The following is a 16,206-nucleotide window of genomic DNA, read 5'->3' on the forward strand; positions in this document are numbered from 1 at the left end:
GAGTTACCGTGTCCTAACGATGGAAGTTAACGAAGGTAAAATTCGCTACATTTTACAGTTTTTGTTTGAAGAAGATGAAAATTCAAGCTAGGCCGCTGAAATTTTGCATGGTGTTTATGGTGATACTCTAACAGCTGGCTTCGTGAAATTTTGGTTGGTCGATCCGTTTCAGCTAGTTTTGATGTCCAGCTGTTGAAAATGTCGATAAAATCACAGAAATAACCAAAGTTGATCAGTTGTTCTACTGGGTGTATGGTGGGACTTGAAAGGAATCGTTGATTATGAGTTGCTTCCGTGTGGCCAAACACTAAATTCAGATCTCTGCTGACAACAACTGCATCGTTCGAAGCTGGCAATTGACCAGAAACGGTTAGAATCGGTCACGCACGTCTTTAGGGACTCGCTAGAAAGTCCAAGAGCTTGGTTGGGAAGTTTTAATGGATCCACCGTATAGTCCGGACCTTGCACCAAGCGATTGACACCTTTTTCGCGCATTACAAAATTTCCTGAATGATGAAAAATTGAAATCAAAAAAGGATTGTAAAATTGATTGCTCGAGTTTTCGCCAATAAAAATAACATGGATTTCATTTTAGCCAACCTAATTATACTGAACCATTGATTTGGTTTAGGCACGATCTATACGATTCGTAACTGTAGCCACTATGGGATAGCCAAGATGTTAACTTTGCCTCTATCTCCGCTCTAAATACAAATGGCGTCATAGATGAAGTGAGTCATTAGATGAAGACTATAGCATTAAAAAAGGCAACAGTTTTCAGCCGTGAAGGATGCAGCGTCTCATCGTCCATCGTCCGCATGCTCTTTTGAACCAATTAAAATCGCATTCCTAAACCGTTGCCAAAGTAGATAACATTTACTTTTTATCGACCGCCACTTTAACGGATCACGGCGGATCTTGGTCGGAACTGTTCATTACTTTGAAATAACCTCGTTTATATCGTCTTCCGTCGGTGGTTCCATCTCTCTGGCCATTTCTGGCACACTCGGCAACGTCGGCTGGTTCTTCTGACCCGTGTTCTGACATTGCCACTATGCTTAGGTTTTCATCCGTTGTGTTGTGCACTCGAATCTCTAATGCCGTCTGTGAGGTAAGCAATTTTCATGTTCTGACGGTTCTGCATGACCCGCCTGGCTCGTAGCCCGTAGGTAGAAAGTCCAATAATTTGCCTGAAAAATGATCGGTGCGTTTCGAATTCCAAAATGTTATTTAAGAACCAATTGAAGTAGCGTACATTGGGAATTGCGCTCGGCTGCATATTATGACACCCCAATGGGTTCTTTGTGGAGTTGGCACGATTGGCAAAGACTGCCCATTCGAAGCGGAGAATGGTAGCTAAACCTGGACCGAGCCACCCGCTATCCACCGAAACTAGTGCTCCTATTTGCTGTTTGCTACCCGAATTCGCAAAGAAAAACATGAAACACTAATGGCAACCGCTCTGGCGTTTGGAGCGTACGGAGAAAAACCAAAACGAATGCGAATGGGCCTCGGAAAATTTTGTACAGGCAGGACGGAGCGGAACTTTGGGTGCCTGAGGGCACCGGAACTTGGCACTGATTTTGACCGTCAGCCTTGCACCGAACCGACCGAGCCGCAAATTAGCTACAACACGGTTCTAATGCATTTTGGCAGCCATTATGTCTCAGTCGCGTCGACGATGGAGTTGGCGGTGGGTACTTTGCGGGAACGGCCGTTTTTCGGCAATCGTTTTCCACTTTTTGACCACAACCTAGGCCAGCTGCTGCTGGCTGGTATCAAATGAACGAACAAATACTTACTCTCGCTTCCAACAGGCCCGATGCTGGGTCTTGACGCCACCACCGCAAGATCTCGAGCAAGGCGTCCAACTACTCCACGGGCCGAACATATTCCGGACGGTAACGTTGGAAGCCGGCATCGCCAGCACCGTGTTGTCGGTGGTCGGTAATCCGAGCTCCCCCTCCGGATTCACTTCCGGCTGCGCTTCGTCCTTCGGCTCGCCGGATGTCGTCAAACGGGTCGTGTTGCTAACCCCGCCCGGAATGACGCTCTCGCCAGTTTTGAGCTCACGTCCAGTAGTCGATCCGTTGACGCTGCCAGCAGCAGTGCTCGACAAATCATTCGTAACTGGATTCGTCTCGATGCTGGTGGCCGTTCCGTTACGCTTCTCCGATGCGTTGGGGCTCGCGGTAACTAAGGCACTAATATGTTTGGACACTTTCTCCGCCGGTGGGTTCTCTGGCGGCTCCTTCTCACCACGCTCGCGTTCCATGACGTATACCAAGGGTTTCTTAGGATCAGCACCGGCATGGCCGGCTTCTCGCTCACTTACGACCTCATACCGGTATCGTTCGGCATCGTCTATCAAAAGTTTGTTTTCGTCTGCACCTGGCCGACGGCCTTGCTGGCGCGGCAAAGCGTCCTCGTCTTCACTGTCGCCGATCCCGGTGTTACTGCTTGCCTCGAAGTGCGGAACGAACGAAACATCATTCTCCGACAGCGGTTCGTTTTCGTTCTTGAATTTGATTAACTTTCGCATGTAGGTCGTCCGCGGAGTGCTGGTCGTCGTGAGTGGCGGCGGCGGATTCGGTACCGAGGCGGGATTCGTAACGCTGCCATTCGATCTCCTGGCGGCCCGTCTCTCCAGCCATTCTCGGTGAATCTGCAGGTGAGGACAGGAACAAGAAAGAAAGGTTACCGTTCCGGAAGCGAAGAGTGTGCGAAAAATGGCCACAAAAATCGCAAATAAAATAGAAATCATCCGGCCAGAGGGGTGAAGCGGGGAACGAAATGGACCTTTTCGCTGACAGTTTGACGGATCAGTTGAAGTATGTTTTTTCGACGCCATTATTTAGCTCCCGGTTCCCCCGGTTACCGGTTGGTGTGCGATTTCAGTGGGCTGAATCGGAGCCTCAATTCGAGAAACGGAGTGACGTTTTATAACAAATCTGCGTAGAACTGTAATTACAGTAACCGTTGTAACCATTTGTGGATCTCCGCAACAATCGAGACGTCCCCAAAGGTAGCGAATACCTCGCAACGCATCACAAAACATTATTCGTCAACCAAATGATTTTGTTGCCTTTTAGTCGGAATCATATAGTTCGTAACCGTGTCTTACTGCTTTCGGTTCTTTCGTGGCGACAGTTTCCTTTAATACGGTTCTAAGCGCGATATTTCCCTGCTGTTGGCGTTGGAAATGTTGTTTAATAATTTGTATTGTTTTGCTCCGCTGCATAATAAATTGTTTACCATTTTGAGTAGTTACCTTTAGAGACTATCTTCATAACGTAGTCTACTAAAAACACCAGTTAGGACATGTTCAGGGTATCTGTATTTTGAACTTATAAGAGACGAATGAAGCCCTGCGCTCAAAGTATCTATAATAACACAACAACAATGTTTTTTATCTACCGATTACTTGACTTTTAAAACGTTAAACTTCATCATGGAAATTGTAAACATTTAGTAAAAACATTGATATTTACGAAACGGGACGCTATGCGCTTGCAGAAAATTTGGAGGGTAACCAACCTATAGTACTGTAAAATTATTATTTTATTGCTTTATTTTCTGTACGTTGCCTCGTTGTTGCTAAACAAACTTACTCATCAACAGAACCGAATTAATTTGTTTGCAATTATAGTTTCTCACTACAATTTTCCTAATGGCCGAATGGGATGGTTAATTCCACAACTGTACAACGAGTAACACAATATCTCTTTTATATGAATTCTTAATGATAATCATGTTATCTAGACTAGCTAGTCTCGATTTGATCCAAAATGTCCTTCCGTGTCCGTACGCCAAAGCCGTTAAACGCAGAGCGTATTGGTACAGTTCCCACAGAAAGTTCCGAAAACCGGACTAATTAGTCACCTCGACCACAAAACGGGTGTTGCGATTATGTTGACTCTATCATTCGGTGGTTCCGAAAAGAATGAAACTTCAATTATGGTTTTGCCTGAAACAGAAAGCCCGAATCCGGCTTTTATTTCCAGCGCCATACCATGCTCATAGGTCGCGCACATGCTCTGAAAGTGCCAGACGGTGACCCTTGTCTGGGGCTATCCCTCAAAGCTACCCACAAACCGTCCGACCTCGAACCTGCCGAACAAATGCTCATGCGGGTGTGAGCGGGTGAAATTTGAATGCCATTTGCACCAAATTACGATCGAGATTATGTACCAACCCGATTCCGAACCGAAACCTAACTTCCAAAAGTTTCGTGCACTTTCGAACAATGAGCACAAAACTGAAGTTGTCGCTTCCGCCATCGACCCTCGGAGGGGCGGAAAATTGGTATTTTATTCCATCGAGCCATTTTATTCGGTAGAGCAATTGCTTCCGACTGACTTGGGCAAAAAAATAAAATAAAACGACACGACCGAGTTTCATCATGTTTTGTCAGCTGCAGCTAGAGTCGGTGGACAAGGCGCAACTTAGGCTACGGTCCTGTCTGCAGGAGAACAAGACATCTGCGAAACAACTTGTCGATAGCTCATTGACAAACGGAAAAAATGAAAGGAAAGAAGCCCAAAAATGTATGTAGTCGAAAAAAATGGGGCTTCCAGAAAGATTTCACAAGCCTCCGCTGGCCGGCAGCACAAGTTTCCTATGCCGTGTGCAATCGCAATTCGAAAGGACGAGTCCGTACAAGTTTTTGGCTCGTGGCACAAGAGCGAGATTTCTCCGTGACTCCCCATCGATGCAACCGGGCAGCGGAAAATAGTGTTTTCCCAGACAATTGCGCTTGCGGAGAGCATCACGAAACACATGCTCGGCTCGGCGGTTCGCGCCACGCACGTGTTTGGAGAAGATTCCAACGTGGAGCATTCAAATGCTTTCAAAAAGTTTGCTCGTGGTGCGACTGCACGCCCGCCACATGAGTACACCATAAACACCATTTTCCATTTTGTGGGACGCCGTAGTGCGCGATTGCGTAATTGTGTGCATTTACATAAAACATTACTTAGACACGGTTCGGAGCAGTTCCCACCGGTACGACAGGGTTTCGTCGGAACTTTTCGCAGTATTCGGTTAACCTGGCACTAGCTAAATGTACTCGAAACTATGGATTTTAGCTGCTCGGACGATGTAAAATGTTTGTGCTCTTCCGTTGGTCATCGCACACCCGCAGATTGGTAACATTACACTGTTTACGCTAAGCATTGATGCTTGCCACGATATTGGGAGTTGAAATAATATTTAAGATCTTTATACTGGTTGACTCTCAACACAAGCATGTCGAACCATCAAAAATGTGCATATCTTTCGGGGTCGTAACTTTAAAACATAAACATTATGAAAAGCTCTTTAGCTCGCTAGAAAAAGTTAAGCTCGTTAGCTCGTTAGCTCCTTATTAGGTTTGCGTAATGACACAAAATTACATTGCTGAAACAGTTGTCTTCATCGTATAGCATAAGAAAAACATAAATAATTTCTGGTCTGATTTATAAAGCAAAGATAGTATATCTAATAATTATTTTACATTTCTCATCAATTAATCGGCAATTGGAATTTCATCATCCGACCACGCCAAGGATATAAGCACAAGCGTGCAGATTTGGCACTCTAGTGTAAGTTTACATGGTAATGTGGTGATCTGTTTTTTTTTAAATCAGTCATTTTAACACCAATTTCATTCATTGCCCATCCATCAATATCGCTAACAAGAAACGGCTGCTGTCGGCGACCAGAGACAAGCAGCAAACGCTCAAATATTCATGCAAAATATGAGATCAGCCGCGAACATAATCGACCTATAATCGATAACATGTTTTTGTAATCCGCGCTCGTGGTTTTATTGTGCCCGAGATCATCGAGGCAAGCACAAACACGCAAATATAGTTACAGTCCATAAACATCTGACTGGCCTTGGTAGCGGATTCCGAGACCCGAGATTTGGAACGGTTTCCCGACAATGAACAACACCCTTACATGGCCCTAAGAAAGGGGCCCCAAACACTGTAGCACACGGCGCATAAAGTGTGTAAAAGCATAACAATGACGCACCGCGAGACAAACGGAGGGCTGGCCGATGTCTTGCCTCAATGGGGACTGTGTGCTGAAGGGCCCAATGTCCCCTCATTCATCGTCATTTGGTATGCGTAAAACGACAAATCATATTTTACCACCGCAACCCATTCAACTCTGGCCGGCTGTCCCATATTGTATGCTCTGTTCAGAGAATTCTTTTCGCATTTTACGAATCGTTTCGACTCTGAGTACAGCGTTCTTTCAATGCCTCATGTCAAGATTACCGAAAATAAGATGCTTTTGAACCATTTGAACAGAGAGAAAAAGCGTGAAAGAGACAGAGAGAGAGAAAGAGAGAGAGAGAGAAAAAGAAAGACAAAGAGAGAGAAAGAGAGAGAAAGAGAAAGAAAGAGAAAGAAAGAGAGAGAGAGAGAGAGAAAAGGAAACTCACAGCAAGTTTTAAATTAAGTAATGGCTGAGCGAAGCGGATTTACTCGCTGTTATTTTCGAAAATCATCATTGAGCTGAACGGATAGGCTATAGAAATAAAATAAACAAACGTAATAAATAAATAAATAAACCCTATTCATCAGATACAGTATTCGGTCATTTTTTACGGCAAAGGGCTATTCTCCATGCCATTTCCACGAATATGTTTAGTGTCAAACAGAAGAAAGTAAAGCAGAAGACCCAAGCTGGGCTCAGCTTATCGAAAAAGTGTCTATAGTTTAAAAAAATTGTTGATTTACATGTATTGCTACATAAGAAACTTATAGTGAATAAGTTATGATTAATGATTAAATAAATGATTAATTATTTGGATCGTTTCTAACGTATCTTCATTATCGTTTCCTTATTATCACAACTCTAACACAATCGGCGAAAATCATCGTTATGCATTCCAATCGTCTGACACTTCTCTATTAGATCCACAGCTATTAAGCAGCAAACTATGCTTATGCTTTTTTATGCTATACATTCAGGAGCAATAATAATTAGAGCTATGATCAGTTGTTATCAACTCGCCAGCTCCAAATTTATTTTATGATCCTCACTTTTAGGCATATTTTGTTCATTTCGAATAAAAACCCCGATTTTCACACTAAACCCTCGGCAGCAAAACAATTCCGCTCGGCGTCCGCTCAGCATAAACCACACCACACACGGTTCTGTCCGCACGGACGACTCTTCGGTGGACCCATAACTCTTCTACGGCGCACAGTTTTGCTTGGCCCAAATTTTTCTTTGCCATTCGGCCCCCGGATCCAACGCTCATAAGCACGCACGTCGCACGTCGCGGGTGCTGCTGTTTCCATAAATCAAACCCCCGGGCCGATTCGCGTTCGGCAATGTCTGGAATTTAGAACCTTTTTACGCTTGGCGCGCGCGCGCCGCTCACGTCTTGCGTTTGTTTTTTTTTATGCTTCTACACATTGGGTTCAGAATCGGGTTCGGTTGGCTGGCTTAATTTGCTTCCGCAACGTACGATGTAATGTTGGCAGCTTTAAAAATCTCCCTTGCCTCTGGTTTCCGACACACCACAGCTCGGCATCATCATTCTTGGGGTCCGCATATTAATGGGGGCGATAGTGGAAAGATGATGAGTGGTTTTTGGTTGCATTTCGTCATATTTCACACCGCCACACGCCACGGCACACGAGAGAGAGAGAGAGAGAACTTCAGAGAAGCATTGCAGCATAGTGGCTGGTATTTGTACAAGATGCTTTGACGTTCGATCCGGAATCGAACGCCTGGAATATGTTGAAGGCCTTTCACAGGGGGTCGCGGCTCGGAGGATGTTCTTCCGATGGTTCCGATGGCCGGGTGTGATCCACTTTAACCCGCTCCCCTCTCCCCGGCGATCGTTTGACCGTTGACCTAGAAAACCACACGTTTCGGAGTTCATCGTCGTCGGTATCGTTGCCGTTTTCCCCGTGTTGGGCGCACATTATTTAGGGCCTTCCACTTGGCGGACGCCGTGGGAAATCGTTGGCCCATGACCGGTGCAAGGTCATGCAAAAATTTTCCTCCCTCCGTCCGGATGATGGGGTGAGCTATGTTTTCGCTCGCCCTGATTTATCGCCTTTCGTGCGCGCTGCGCGGTTTCGGGAGGATTTTGATTGATTCTTCTGGAACAAGTGGAATACGGCGGAATAAATGGTCGGGCCAAGCCGTTCGGAGGTGCATGCGCTCTGGGTTGTGTTTGTTTTTCAATTGGCTCAACTGTCCCATAACCGACCGGCGGCCTACGGATGTGATTTATTTTATGCAAAACCAATCAGAAAACCAGTGTAAATATTTAAATGTGAATGTAAAAAACTATTTTTAAAATATTCCGAACACGAAGGCTTTGCAGCTTTTATCTCTGTCTCTCTATATGGCCCACGCAACCTTTAAATAGTGCATTTTGCTCGGAAAAAAGTGTTTGCTTCCAAATATTTATATTGTTTATCGTTTATCGTTCCTATATTAATGATGTAAAAGTTGTATTTTTCAATTAAATCATTTTAAACTAGACGATGTATGATGGTGGTAGAAAATGGTGAACGTTTGACCTTAATTGGCTAACTATGCTAAACAAAGACTCCAACGTCGGGCAATAATTATCAAAGGCTTATCAATTAAACTGATGTCACAGACAACCGATTTGTGATGATTATTGAACCCCCAAAAGCCAACCGTAATAGCATTCACTTTTAAGAATCATTAAAGTGGCTCATACGTTGCTTAACATGAAACTGTAGAAGCATCCGGACCACTTTACTGCAGGATCGGAATAAACATAACTGGCACAGGTCAAATGAAACCCTAGTTAGAAATCGTTTTCCTTTTCCGATATCACAAGGACGAAGTACGCCAGTGTTCCATTGTTTTTCGGATGGTCGTCAGCAACAATTTGAACATAAACATCAGCAAGAACTGCTTCTATGACACACCAGATCCCACAGCATCAGGGCGGTTATTGGTCAAATTTCGACTAAGGTTAGGTGGTAATCGCCATTGTTTGCGATAAATGAACTGGAAAATCCAAGAACAATCGAGGTTGCTCAAGTTTTTCCTCACACCCGGGCGGAACGGTCGTAGGTTGAATTTTTTGGCCCCATCGCCCCCAGCAAAGCACAGCGGCGCTTGGTACCCCTCGTGCTATAAAGTAGGTGAAAAATGTGAATTTTGACCAAACACATCGACTAACAACCCGGTGGGGGTACTCACAGTAGGAGAAAAAAGTAGCACACTGAACATCATCACCGCTGATCTCTCCAATCCTTCCCTACCCACACCCGGCACCATTCGTCGACATCATAGGACGATACTGCGTGGTCAGCGTTTACCTGATAGAACAATAAATTGAGTACGTAATCTAAGAGCTTCCTCCTCTCGTTACCCAAACCAGCTTAATGGGCGGCTTCCGGATATCAGTATCGTCTCACCATACCCAAAATAGTCCAACGTTAGCCAAAAGTTGCATAAGGAGGTGAACATTAGAATACAGCGCTATTGCTTCCCTTCCTAACTAAATTCCCAGCGTCTGGCTTTCGGGCTTGTGGGGTTTTGATAGTTGATAGTTGCTGCTTTTAGTGGAACGAGCTCGATCGGATTATACTGCCCTTCTAGGAGCATTAGTAATCGAATTAAAAAGGAATCTTTGATCGGGTTGACTTATTCTCAAATGGCCATAAGGACGTTCTAATCAATAGATGCAATAATTCTATCTAGCCAACAATTCGAGAGTTAATTATCTGAAGTTTTTTTTATGTTAACTATTTGTAAGATGTTGTTAGTTATTAGTTATAAGTAGAATAAAATGACAAAATTCCACGTGGCATAACATACAATTTAAATAGATTTAAATCGACATATTTTCATTTCAATCATGTTGATACCGTAGACTTATTGAATAGCTGCAATCCCAATGTGGAATATCTCTGTACTCTTATGTAATCAAGCATTTATGTCTAATAAAGTTCCAATTTAAAAAATATATATATTCAGACCCAAGGGCTGCCGAACCAAATGATATCAAATATTAATAAAAAAAAATACTAAGAAATATTGTGAACGGATACAACTTTACAACGAACAAATATAGTAAAAGGGCATTTTGGTGGCTCCTGTACGCATGTAGTCCAAAGTTTCACCTTCCACAGCTTAAGGCCACCGTTCAGTTCAGTGGACTGGCCATAGCAATGTTTCTGCCCTGCGAGAATGGATTGATACCAATGCCAAGGCTATTGGAACATCATTGTTCGTGAGGTTCGTGATTTCCAAAATATCTCCCGAAATGTCTCTAGCTCGTTGAAGTATTGGGTCGTTGGAAAAATCACTTCGAAGAACACATTTCGGGTCGATTGAAAACCAAATAATGTAACATAAGAAGTGCTAATAAGAATAATGCAACATAAGAATACACAACAGGACCTTTCCTTGCCAGGTCGTAAATTGGCCTTGGCGTAAGTTGGCGTAAATTGGCGAAAAAACCGTTAGGATCAGCTTGTAAGGATGTAACAAACGTTACTTTTTCTTTTTAGGTAAGTGAGCTAATTATTGGCACATTGTAGTTCTAGCCGAATTGCATGCTCGAATGCGCCTAGGTTTATGAAACCGATCCGCGTTAGAGGAGCAAAGATTGGAAAGATGTGCATGCTGGCGTTCATCGCCCTTCATGTGGCTAAGGCAAACTGCCCGACAGCACTGGGCTGTGTTTCTCGCCTCACTGTCGCCCGAAAGCTCACTTCCGGTGTGTGGCAAAGAGCAGCAAAGCTCTACCCGAGTGTGAATTAGATTCAATTGTTGGTACCCTCAAGTCGCGCCCATCATCTCGCGCAGCGCTTCCCCATGACACGCACCGTGCCGGGTTGCGCAAACACGGGAGCAAGACGTTTTCCCGTTTGCAAACAACCTCTACCGTCCGCCGTGTGGTACCCTCCGAACCGGCAGAGAAACATTGCTCAATGCTCCGCCGGCAGGCAGCCGCACAGAAATTAATGCCCCACAAACGTCGTCGACTGCCGACGAAACAACGAACCGCGTGCCGCGCTCCGTGGAAGCGGAATCCTTTTCACGCTACCTCGAGGGGTCCGGGGTGGCACACTGTTTATGGTACATTCTTACTTTCATCCTGCATGGCCCCATGCGCCGCGGCGTTGATAAGATATAACTTAATCTGCTGCCGGTTCTTCGCTGACGACGTGGTGAGCATGTTTTCTGTCTCTCTACCTTCCATGCTTCGTTCGACGAAGACGGAATGCTTGAAGCTGAAGGCCGATGCTGCTGTTGGTGGGAAGAGGAGACGTGTGGTGATGCAACAGAATTTTCTTACAACCGTTTCCGGGCCGGGCCGAGCAGGGCGCAAAAAAGCTTCCTGGGGCATTTCGCTCAGTGGTCGTGTGGTCAAAAAACCGCCAACATTTGACCTCTTTGTTGCCGCGAATGAAGGTTGCGTAGGGTTGTTCGAAGGGACACGAACACAACGTACTATCGTGAGGTTTTAAAATTAATTACAAAATAGAACTAAGCGAAAGGGCAGATGGTTTTTCTGAATCATTGTTGAAGCGAAAATTAATATCCTCAACAGTTTAAAGCAGTAATAATCGTGAACGTGCTACTAGTCGGACCTAGCATCGTCTTGATCCTGTGGATCACAGACAAAAAACAATATTGACAGTTTTCAATCGGTACAGAATACTAATTCGAATCCGAAAACGAAGTTGCTAGTAGCACTGAAGCAATTTTGATTGCTTGCGATTTAGCAACGGGATTGCCCATCACACTGTACTAAACCTCACGCGTCGTTCCGTGGTGTAGATTGATCAATTTTTACGTTTCCCAACAGTATTTAGTTTCAATGTTGATAAGAATTTGTCAAGGGCGGTCGGAGACTATCAGAACTTCAGAGACGAAATGTGACCACCACAAGAGCCCATCGTGCACGAGTCACGAGCACCGTCTCAACGATCGTCGGGACCACCTGACGACTCAGTGCCACTAGAGGTTGCCCTTACCAAAACAGATGCTATTAGATGGAACATGCTTTTCCATTTTGCTAATTAGCCGCAAGTTTCCCAACGGCAGCACGACCGCAAAGGCTGGGCAGGAATTTGTTTTATCTCGCGCCACTTTGTGCTCCCCCAACACTTGGGGGCCATTCTGGTCCCGATTATGGCACGGCCCATGTACCGGTCGAGCATAGGTGAAACATAAGTCGGATGTGGTGGTGCGCCATGTAAACGTGCGGCATGCGGCCGTTCTACTACTCACCCGAATTCGTTCCCTTGTGGCTAGGTCGGCACCGATCGGATCTATGGCTGCGAGGACGACGATTGTCGTACAGCAAACGAGTCTGTAATCGAGAAAAAGGATAGAAAAAAAACGCAATGTTAGCACGTTGTGAATGGAAAAACAGATCATTCCGACACAAGGCTAGGTGCTAGGAAAGGTATCAGCCACAGCGTTCGTATCCCGTACCGGGCAGTCCCTCTAAGGAGTACGTTCCCCACCACTAATAAAACTGACCTGGGGTGCTACTTCCGCCTTTACTATCACCACTAATTGTTTCTTGATTTCCTACACTTAGCTCCGCTGTGGAAGCCGGGGGCAGCTAGAAAATTATCTACGGCACTTGGCAAGAACCGTAGACTGGCAATAGGTCATAACGAGATGCTGTTCGGCACATCTCGCAGGGAATTGATGGCCTCGATTAGTGACCCTTTCAACGCCCCACTCGGCACTGACGATCCGGCTGGCTGGCTCCAAGGTTTGGTAGAGCGGATGATGCACTTTAGACGTCTGAAGACTTCCGCAAAGCCGGTTGGCAAGTGTGAAAAATGGGCTGGATCTTATCTGGAGCAGTGTGTGCCCGGTCGGCCGGGGGGACCCAGTCCGTCCATTTGTGATTGCGAAAGGTCTTTTCAATTAACGTTTAATTAAAAAACGATCTCCGGGCACGCGCCAAACACCGAATGATGAAACGATGAGCAGCATGGTGCGATGTTGGGAAACCCCTTCGATGGAAGAAAGGGGAAGCCATTCCGAAATGGCCCGTTTCGCTTTCGAATCTTTCCAACCAGACAATCGGTCGCTAAAAGTTATCGTCTGAAAGGATAGCAAACACACCTGAGCACCAGGACCGTGTTTGGTGTGCCCCGCCAAGAGGCAAGACCCAACCGGCAAGGGGACCGCGAGGCTGCAAGGGCAATTTCAGGGTACATTAAGGCACACACGCTTCGAGCATCGACCGCATAAGTTGGGCCATTGATTTTTCCATTAGCATGTGCTGGAAAATCATACTACATCGTAAAAAGAAATAGTGGAATATTGCATTGCATAAGTAATTGAAATATGAGTAGCATAACGTCTCAGCATAGCAGTTCGATGAACCGGTAGCACCACGGCGAACGAAAGGAACAAAGGTCCATAAAACCGTCAATAAATTGCATTGTAGCGACCGTCTTTATTTAATTTGCACCATCCACTGAGGGACTTTACGTGAACCAAGCTTGTGGGTGGCCTCACAGCACCAACCAGAATGTGTTATCCGGGTGGCTAACCCTGTACAGGTTGGCTCCATTCGGAGAGCGAAACCCATTATCTGGCGTGGCATAATCAATCGAATGCATTCTATATCTGCAGTTGCAGGTTGGACGAGGCGGCCAATGATTGATGGCTTTGGCGATTGTGTTGATGCAACGGAACGGAAATAGTTCTGAAAGGAATAATTCCTTGGCCGTGCAGTTTTATTACCGACGATTACCTTTAGTGTTACGAGTGAGTTTATTAGCGATAATTTTCGAACTTGAGAAATGCACATTCTGTCGTGGATTTTGCTTACAGACTCTTTGTTGTAAAATAGAAATCACTTTGGAAAAATACAACCAATTGATTACCAGCGTAGCTTAATAACAGGTTCGGTCATCTCAATACGTTTTCGAAAAAGTGTCACCACCATAAGGCAAACCGTACTAAAGACGTGATACCCAGCCGCCGCCAAGAACTTTGATCGGTTTCTTCGTCCCTAACCTTCCAAAATCTGAAAACGGTACCAGACACAGAAATCCGGACGGAGCGAAAGGAAAGTTGAAAGGACTTCGGAAATAACAAAAAGCCGGAATCAGTTCAAAGTGCGGGGGAATACCATCCGTCAGTCACCAGATGCCGGGGTTCGGTGATGCAGATTCGGTCACAGGGACCCATTTCACCGTCAGCTGCACGAAGAAAGTTGCATGGTCGAACGACAATGGCAAGCTGGTCGTTGCTCCAAAATTGTGGAAGGTTGTGTAACGCCAAGATGGCCCTTTCTGGCGACACAGAATCTTGCTAGCTGGACAAGCATAAAATGGAATGTTACCTATTTAATGTATTCAAATAATAATACATTTCATTTAGTGTGATTGTTTCGGTAACTTAAGGCATTAAAATGTATAAAAATTAACTAATTAGTGTAATGTGAAAAAAGTTTTCAAATTCTCGTGCCTCACTCTGTAAGAAATGATGCGATTTCAAAGGAGCTCACGCTTTGTGCTTTTCCGCGTGCGTTTCAGCTTCTCAGCTTCATACAGTGAATTCTGTGACGCACTATGAAAAATCGTAACCGTAAGAAAAATGATCAAGCACATTACAGACTTTGCAAGAGCAAGCGGAACAATGCAATATGCAGACCACTAGAAAGGAAGCCCGACGTTCGACCGGCTCTCGAATCCATCGCGACGCGTTTCAATTCCAACGCCGGGTTATCTTTATTACCCTAACAAATTCAATAAAATATGGTCATGAATGCACTGTGCACTCACAATTCTCTTGGATGAATTCGTTGCAAGGGCACGGGCCTAGGGACTCTGGGTGAGGCAAGCTGACCATCCCTTTTCTAACCCATAGGAGCAATGGAACCGAATCGAGCATATCGATTAGTTTCTGCTGGCGCCTGGTTCCGAAAGCATCGTTCCGCCTTTGGGTAACGGATTCCATAATTGGTTTCATTGCCCGAAACTGAAGATCACTAAAACCGCAGCCAATCGGCCGTATGTATGGCACTCTCGGCCATACATTTATCGACACCACATTTTCTGTAACTTTGCCATCGACTTTACGCAACCGAGCCCTAGCGTTGCAACTAGAGAAGTGTCTGTGTCGGTGAAGGGTTGATCCAGGTTTCGGCAGGCACCCAACATGCCAAATAATAAACAGAATAATCTGCCTCTGCCTAGACGGGCGGTACGAAAGGATGTTCGTGTGCATGACTTAGAACGGTGCTGCACACTACCATAATGCATTCGCCTGTGAAGAGCCTTTCTGCTATCGCCACAGTCGGTAACGAATCCACAAATTAAAACAGAAAATTTCATAAATCGTATTAGCCTAACGAATGGGCTCGGATGTAACCGCTGCAACGAGGTTCACAATTTGTTTGAAGATATTTGCCCCGCACACATAATTGATTGCACTCATAGGGTAAAGCCATGGTCTGGTACGAGGCCCAAGGAATGTGCATGTACGCACTAGCAATACATTTATGATTGAAAATGCAAATCTTTGAGCTTTGAATTGAATTCTACGTCTGTGACCGTAAACTGTTCACTTGAAATACACAATGGATGGCGTTACTCGCTAAATATAACAAATATTTATTTTTATGAAAATTTATTTACAGCTACTGTCATTACGCATCTAACGCAGTGTTTGGTCAAAGTGTAAACACCACATTTTTTAAAGCATTTGAACGGTAACGATTATGCTGTGCATATGGTGGGATATGAAAGGTGTGGTGTACTATGAACTTTTAAATCCTAATGAAGTTATTGATGAACAATCCTATCGACAACAATTAATGCATTTGAAGTAAAGCTTTGGCCATAAAACGACGAGTACGGGATAAGAGACGTGATAAGCTGATTTTAAAAAATGACAACGCTCGACCCCACATCGCAAAACCGGTCAAAACCTGTCCCGAATATGTCGGATGAGAATTGGTAAACCACGCCACTGTATTCACCAGATCTTATTACCAGAATAATTTTTGACATATCTATCACAACGTATCAGTTGTATTCCTGTAGTCTCACTGCAAATCCATTTGCCATTTTCACTCAAAACACAAATAAAAATCTACCGAACGGAAAGGAAGCAAAACGAGCTTCGGACGAGGGCGTTCCTTGGCATAACAGAAAAAAAATTTTTTAAACAAAATAACAACTCATCTATCGGATTCATGGCACATGAAAAAGGGCAACC

General features: G+C 44.8%; 1 protein-coding gene across 1 annotated transcript in view; it reads right to left on the reverse strand.

Annotated features, from left to right (window-relative positions):
* The window catches only part of LOC131207661 (thrombospondin type-1 domain-containing protein 4), a 52,561-nt gene extending 40,171 nt beyond the window's left edge, over window positions 1–12,390 (reverse strand). Inside the window, exons 1-2 of the mRNA XM_058200284.1 lie at window positions 12,241–12,390; window positions 1,803–2,665 (exon numbers count right to left, since the gene is read on the reverse strand). Of these exons, the coding sequence (XP_058056267.1) occupies window positions 1,803–2,665; window positions 12,241–12,390 (1,013 nt within the window). The remainder of the gene's footprint in view (window positions 1–1,802; window positions 2,666–12,240) is intronic.
* Window positions 12,391–16,206: the final 3,816 nt, after the last annotated feature.

Source organism: Anopheles bellator, chromosome 2, assembly GCF_943735745.2.
Source record: "Anopheles bellator chromosome 2, idAnoBellAS_SP24_06.2, whole genome shotgun sequence".
In the NCBI taxonomy this organism is placed as follows: domain Eukaryota; kingdom Metazoa; phylum Arthropoda; class Insecta; order Diptera; family Culicidae; genus Anopheles; species Anopheles bellator.